This window comes from Pyxicephalus adspersus, chromosome 12 (genome assembly GCF_032062135.1).
Source record: "Pyxicephalus adspersus chromosome 12, UCB_Pads_2.0, whole genome shotgun sequence".
Taxonomy (NCBI): domain Eukaryota; kingdom Metazoa; phylum Chordata; class Amphibia; order Anura; family Pyxicephalidae; genus Pyxicephalus; species Pyxicephalus adspersus.
In genome coordinates, this window is record NC_092869.1 from 1002689 (window position 1) to 1010484 (window position 7796).

At 49.3% G+C, this 7796-nt stretch overlaps 2 protein-coding genes across 2 annotated transcripts in view; one reads left to right on the forward strand and one right to left on the reverse strand.

The window, feature by feature from the left end:
- Positions 1-3591, reverse strand: part of SELENBP1 (selenium binding protein 1) — a gene marked incomplete in the record, with an annotated part of 14698 nt that extends 11107 nt beyond the window's left edge. The window contains 1 exon segment of the mRNA XM_072428566.1: positions 3495-3591. Coding sequence (XP_072284667.1) covers positions 3495-3498 — 4 coding nt within the window.
- A 1414-nt stretch (positions 3592-5005) lies between these two features.
- Positions 5006-6764, forward strand: PSMB4 (proteasome 20S subunit beta 4; the record flags this gene model as incomplete). The annotated part of the gene is given in 4 exon segments (XM_072428567.1): positions 5006-5174; positions 5504-5710; positions 5966-6112; positions 6683-6764. Coding segments are annotated over 4 exon segments (534 nt in total), but the record flags the coding sequence as incomplete, so codon positions are not given.
- Positions 6765-7796: the final 1032 nt, after the last annotated feature.

Consider the following 7796-nt stretch of genomic DNA (forward strand, 5'->3'; position numbering starts at 1 on the left):
GAGGAAGGGGCAGGTTGGTATGTGGGTAGAGGAAGGGGCAGGTTGGTATGTGGGTAGAGGAAGAGGTGACTGCTCAGTGAATAGAGGAGGGGTGCTGGCTTTGCAAGAGGGAGGAAGCAGCACTTGCCCTGTGAACAGAGAATGGAGATCTGGCAATACAGGAAGGGGTGCTTGCCATGCCAATAGTAGAGGGGGCATTTAGTTCATTCACAGAGGAAAGGGGGTATTTGCTAGTCATTCCACAAAAAAGCTAACACTGGGGGCTGGGCCCTGGTCATGTGTCTCTGAGGGTAACAAGCACATACAGAATCTTTCACACCTCATATTTGGGAGGGGCCCCGATGCTTCAGGTTGTATTTCCCAACCGGTGCGGCATTGGGGGCATTTCAGGACACATGGTGTACTCTGCCCACGGGGGCAGCACTCCAATCTGGTTTTCCTTCTCCAAGTTAGAAAAGAAATATTGCTAATCTGGCCCCACACCCAGTGACAGCTGCCAGGCACTTTTCCTGCTCCTATACCTGCGGGTGACAGGGGCCCCGTTGCTCCAGTTCCTGGCTGGGTTGGCCCCTCATTAGAACATTTCCCCATTGCCCATTTTTCATTGTTCATTTTTGTTCGGTGACATGTAACAATTGTTACCCACCGGGTGCCAAGGATGTGCCAGGGGCTGTCAGCGGGTGTTATATGCATATGTCAGGCACAGCTTTCAGTGCAGCCAGGGCCCGGTTCTAGAGGTAGGTCAAACTGGGCATTGGTCCAGGGCCCCTCACATTCCCTGCAGGGGGTTCAGGGAGCTGGAATGCTGGGAATTTGGGGCCCGAGGCCTCAGTTTATCTGAAGCTGTCCATGAATGTAAGGGGTTGGAGGAAAGGGGGGGCTCGGAGTCGGAGCCGATATTAGGGTCCCATCTTCCCCTGCAGCTTCAATGGGCATCGTTACCCACTGTGGCCCCAACACAACAACAAGGTGGGTGGCCCCAGTCTTCAGGCCATATCAATGTGCGGAACAAAAACCGGATGAGTTACATTTTTTCACAGCACATTCCAACCCGCTGCAGGGCATAATGCTGGGTATGTGGGCAGAGGAACGGGCGCTGGTCATGTGGAGGGAGAGAGGGGCAATGTCATGTGGGCAGAAGGGGCACTTGGTAGGTTAGGAGGGGGAGCTTGTCATAAGGGTGGAAGAAGGGGCACTCGTCTTGTGGGTAGAGAAGGAGGCACTTGGTATGCGGGTAGAAGAGGGGTTACCATTGGAGGGGGGAGCGCTTGGCATGGGAGTATAGGAAAGGGGGGGTTGTCATGTGGGTGGAGGAATGGGTGAGTTGTCCTCAGGGTAGAGGGGCAATTGTTATGCGAGTCATACCCCATAGCCCCTCGAGAATTCCTGGGCACACAGAGAGGGAGGGGCTCAATGTGCACAATAAAGAATTTCTATCAGATGAACTCGCTGGCACTCGATCAATCATCAATAATTGTATCCTGCAGGTCATGTGACATTAATCAGGTGATCCCATCATTACCAAGACCCGATCAATCATCAATAATTGTATCCTGCAGGTCATGTGACATTAATCAGGTGATCCCATCATTACCAAGACCCGATCAATCATCAATAATTGTATCCTGCAGGTCATGTGACATTAATCAGGTGATCCCATCATTACCAAGACCCGATCAATCATCAATAATTGTATCCTGCAGGTCATGTGACATTAATCAGGTGATCCCATCATTACCAAGACCCGATCAATCATCAATAATTGTATCCTGCAGGTCATGTGACATTGATCAGGTGATTCCATATCATTGGATTTGGCAGTATAAAGCAATCAATAAATCGATACATTGGAGACAAGCGCAGACTCAATGCCGATATCGGATTGGACGCTTTGGGATTCCACTAAAATTTCAGACTGTCCGGTGCGATCTGATTGGCCGCGTTCAGCCCAGAGAACAGATGGGAGACGATAAACAAAATTCCAGGAATTTTCGTTCTTTTCTGCCCTGCAATTAATCCCAAATATTTTCTTTTTCCTGTGAGAGCGATGGCGGCGTTCCCAGGGGCGGAGCTTCGCTCCATAGAGTTTTATATAGAAACCGCTGAGATATTTATTGATCGTATAATTATGTTTATGATATGGCATGCACTGCGGGGGAGGGGTGCCTACGTGCAAACGCGGACCATGCGCCTGGGTCTACGTGATCAATAACGACCAATCAAAGCCCTTTATGCCCGGCTTGGCCCCGCCTTCTAACGTCTCACACGTTATCACCAGATCTGCCTCGTAAAGTCACCTCTAATTTTAGCTTTACTGCCCCTTTAAACCGAACCGGTCACACCTGAATCTGAATTGTGAAACAAAAGATCCGCCGTGTGGTGAAATTAGCCGTGGTCCCTGCCCGACATGCTACAGCCTGGCCGTGCCATGATCATGGCATTGCCCATGTCCTTCAGCCTCTCCATGCCCTCCCCCATGTCTCAGGGGTTCCTGATGTCTGTAATGTGTTGTCTCCATTGGAATTAGAGAAGACTTATCCCTGGCAGCATTTAATTATGCGCCCCCTGGTAAGTGTGGTTTCCTCTACAAACGCACCCAATGCAGCTTCCTGTGATTGGGTGACAACGCTGCTGCACTGCTCCTGAATTCAGAGCAGAGTTGTCACTCTCATGTAGGCTGTACCTGCTGGCATTACAGTGGGAGGAGAAGATGTTACAGGGGGCGTGGCTAGCAGCATTGTCCCTGCCTTTAGCTTGTCAATCAGCACTTGACCACACCCACTTTCTTTAGATTGCCAGTTCTGACCCCTCCCACTTCGCAGTAACTATATCTGGGCTTTGGGCTGTTATAAGAATAGTGAATGGTGTCCGCGTATTCACCAGATTTATCTCCTTCCTGGGACCTATAATGTATCCATAATCCCCTATTTAATGTACAGCACTGCATAATATGTTGGCGCTATATAAATACCGAATATTATTAAAAATAATAATACAGCTGAGCATAACAAAATGGTTATTCCGCTGTGCCATCTGTGGTTTTGGTGCCATGTGTGGGCACCACCCAGTCTTAAAGGACACCACCACCAGACAATGCGAACCACCGTAAAATGCCAGCTGCTTGGCTGGGCACAGATCGAGAGCTGGGACTTCACTTGCCACATGCTTGTCAAGGAGCGACAGAGGCTGACTTTATGGCTGGGGCTTCAACACTCAAGCAAGAAGCAAGTGAAGTTTAAAACTATTCTAGATCAGCATAACAGCCAGGGAATTAGCATTATTTTAGTTAGAAGTGCCAGCCAAGCATGCAGCCAGTGAAATCCCCCCCCCCTTCTGCCGGTTCAGGGTCAGTATAACAAATAAAAGAATTACCGCTCACTAAACAAATTCCACCCTACAGGTTACCATCTGCACACACGCTGCAATCACTCATCAGGCAGCACACAAGTTTAGGAAGAACTCTAGAAGAAGAGAGGGTTGTCAGGGAGTCTCACCCATGGCACTGCTGTCTCTGTCCGGGTGCAGCTTCTGCTCAGACTCTGAACCCTGCCAGGCTCTACTTATATAGCCTGGGGAGAACTGAGGGCGGGGCTAGGGAGAGGTCACCAGGAAAGGGGAGGAGCTACACAGGTCTGCAATGTTTTACACAAATCAACAACCTATGCCTGGAATATCTGACACCTATACTGTCACGGTGTTCAAGGGTCACTGCACCCACTGTGCCCATTATTGGGAGTCCCCACCATCCCTGGGTTTGTACCCCAGCTGTGCCCAATATGAGGGGTCCCCACCGCCCCCAACAGCTGCAAATACAGAGGAATCCTGTTGATCCTGCCAGAAATGCTGCATCCCTTCCTGTGAACTTATATCTCAATCATCGCTATCCACCCCGCACCCAAGATTTGTAATCGGTGATATTTCATGCAGTGAATGTCCGATTTCACAACTAGGTGAATGGCAGCCGGCCAATCAGAGAGCTGCGTGAGGAATTGGGAAATAAAAATCAAACTGTAAAATGCTGAGGTGCAATGACGCAGAGCAAAATGTTCCATGGGTGGACTGCCCTCCAACTGCCCCTTCATCAAATCTGCCCTCCAACTGCCCCTTCATCAAATCTGCCCTCCAACTGCCCCTTCATCAAATCTGCCCTCCAACTGCCCCTTCATCAACTCTGCCCTCCAACTGCCCCTTCATCAACCCCTTCATCAAATCTGCCCTCCAGCTGCCCCTTCAATAAATCTGCCCCAGCCTCCCGCTCATTAAATCTGCCCCTTCATCACATCTGCCCCCAACCCCGACCTTCTCATTCTGATTTCACTGCACACTGTGAGCTTCTCACAACATTCATTAGAAGCTACAGCCAATTAGAGAGCCCACCTCTTGTCCTGGCTGGGGGAGGTCATCATCATCTAGCTCCTCCCTCTCCAGACTTATTGTCCCTGGCTCCGCCCATTTCATACAATGAATTTCAGTTCTCACAATCATGAAGGTTCAGAATCACATGTGGGCGTTACCTACGCAAATACAGCCTGTCTAGGACCGCCCACTTTCACCATGGCAACATTTTGGATTTCTCACCACTTCCTGTCTCAGTGACAACAGGACAGATAGAGAGGGGGAATCTCCTTGGTGTAGTCATCATTGGGGCTGGTCAGGGTGCACATTGTACAGCCAAGCAAACAGCGTTTATAGAAGGAAAAGCGATGGCTAACTCCACCAATCAGACCACAGTCCTCAGGAGGCGGTAACGGTCCAGGGATAAAAATGACCGTGCCAGTGCTGCCCCCCAGTGGCGCCAAATATACATAGAGCATTGGGCAGAGCTATGCAGGAGAGACACGCCTTTTTATTCTTCTCTGCCAATCATGAGTTGATGCTGACAGATGGGCGGTGACAAGAGCTGTACTCACACCCCGCTTCTATAGTTGTTAGGCGGGTACGTAGGCGGAGCAAAAAAAGGGCCTTGGCTCCGCCTCTCTATCCCGTTTCTGCCAGTCAAAAGATGTCAGACGTCGGAAGTGACGTAGAGCCGGTTTCCGGTGCGGGTCTCGCAGTGTCATTGTGCAGAAGGAAGCGATGATGATGAACGGGTCCGGGCTAAACATGTTCCCTGGGGGGCCGGCACCGGGAGAGCTCCACTCTTTTCCCGGAATGGGGCCACACCGACATACATTGTGAGTTCCGGGCCGGGAGATGAACGATGGGGTGATAGTTTCACTTTCGCTTCTTTCCATGTTTACTCCCCCATATTCCAATAAATACCCCCTACTACCTACCCACCATATACCCCTATATGTACTTATATTATCTAAAATGCCCCTTTATCCCCACCTCCCCTGTATTCCCTATTTACTTTCCCCACCACCTAATATTCTGCCCCTATCCCCCCCCCCCATAGGGCCCCTCTGCCCCTGGTTTCTCCCCTTCTCTCCTCCCATTGGTTGGTCCCATCACATTACAAATGGCATACAAATGATGACGTTGTCTTCTCTCTCTCCCCCAGGAACCCCATGGTGACCGGAACCTCAGTGCTCGGGGTGAAGTTTGACGGAGGGGTGATTATCGCAGCGGACATGTTGGGCTCCTATGGCTCCCTGGCCCGATTCCGAAACATTTCCAGGATCATGAAAGTCAATGCGTGCACCATGCTGGGGGCTTCGGGTGACTACGCCGACTACCAGTACCTCAAACAGGTCCTGGAGCAGATGGTGTAAGTGATGCTGGGGGAGGGGGAAAGTGATGCCGGGGGGGTAGCCTCCATTTACGTCCCCACCGGTCTAAGGTCATGTGACCGGGGACAGTGCTGGTGATTGGCTGCCCATGGGGGGTGTTTATTGCTTTGTGATGACAACTGACCACATCCTGATGTGAAATCTCTCCAATGGGGACACAGATATCAGATTCTTATACCCCGGGGACCTACTATGGCGGGACCATTCAGAGATTTCTTGTCCTCTATCTGCAGAATCGATGAGGAGCTGGTTGGGGACGGACACAACTACAGCCCCAAAGCCATCCACTCGTGGCTCACTCGTGTCATGTACAACCGCCGCTGTAAGATGAACCCGCTATGGAATACGGTGGTGATGGCGGGATTCTACAATGGGGAGAGGTGAGTCTGTCGCCCCCTAGAGGGTATTTACCTTAGTGGTCAGCTACTATTGCTTTGCTGCTCCATATTACCCTTAGTTGGATCTTTCTGTTTGTGAATCAGTGAGTGGGGTCAGAACAGCTCCTGAAGAAAAAACACCTACCGAATTATTACCAGGAGAACATTGGGCGGGACATGCAGCTCTAGGAATAAGGGATAGATGCTGCATATGTCATAAGCCAATATGGCTGCCACGCCGTGGTAACATAATGCCAATGGTGCACCTTGTGGGAGGTCCTGGACTTGTCTGCTCCTCCCACTTGATTTATATACCTGTTTTTTTCTGATTGCTCCACCCATTACAACCTTCAGAATTAGATTGACAGGTCATGAAAATACCTTCCCGAGCCCACAACCCCACCCACCAATATCCCAAAGCATCATGGGACTTGTAGTCCAACAAGAAGCCTGAGTGTGATATCACCCCCCTCAGTGTGAGAATATTAATGATGAATCTGTATATGTGTAGATAGTTTGTATTGGTGAATGACACTTTCCTTACAACCAGTGACACCATGCACTCTCTTGTAGTTTCCTGGGCTATGTGGACAAACTGGGCGTGGCCTATGAGGCGCCATCAATAGCCACTGGGTTTGGAGCATACCTAGCACAGGTAAGTTCATGGGAGGGGGAGACCATGGCAGGGGGGCAACTTCATAATAATAGCTGGGGGGCGGTGACTCCATATTATTAGCGAGGGGAAGGGCTGGTGAGGCTGTTTTAATGTCGGGGGATGGGGCCATATTATTGGCCAGGGGAGGGGGGCAACCCCTTTTAGGGTGCACTGCATGTCACCTGTTGGATTTGTCTCAGGTCAGAACCTTGATGTCACATTTTATTCCAGTATTTATGACCTCCCTGTCCTATTCCTTACCTTCTCCCTTTTTGTTTTTCTGTTCCAGGGGTTTTGAATAAATACCGGAATCCAACAAATCCCCATTATCAATGTTTTCTTCTCTGCTGATTGTTTTGACTTTTTTTGTATATTAAATCTAATTAGTCACATTGTTGTCCTCTCTTCTGTCCCCGGCTGCCGTGATTTCTCATTGGTGGGAAGAGATTTATCATTTATATCACAATGGTGTCAGAAATAAGAGGTGGAGCCGACCTTTATGTGAACTTGGAATTGGTAAAGCAATAGATTTACCTATTCGTCCTATGAATCTTCTGTCCTAGGTACTTGATTGGTCGCCATTGTTCAGCTGTTCTACTCCATGTTGCCTGATGACACTGCCCCATATGCTGGGTCCCGTGACTGACCATATGCAGAGGAGGGCAGTGCGAGAGTTTTGCAACAAAAACTTACAAGTTCCAAGAAGAGTTCAGTTTTACCTGTTGTCATCCCCAGCTTTATAATACATATATATTATTAATAATAATTAACAGTATTTATATAGTGCCAACATTAGGCAGCACTGTACAATAAATAGGGGTTACAGATGACAGACAGATACAGAGAGTGACACAGGAGGGGGGAGAGGACCCTGCCCCGAAGAGCTTACAATCTAGTAAGTAATATACCTGGCTTTTTCGTCCCTACCCAAGTTATAGTTAGGGCCATAAATATTTGGACAGAGACAACTTTTTTCTAATTTTCTGGTTCTGTACATTACCACAATTCATTTTAAATGAAACAACTCAGATG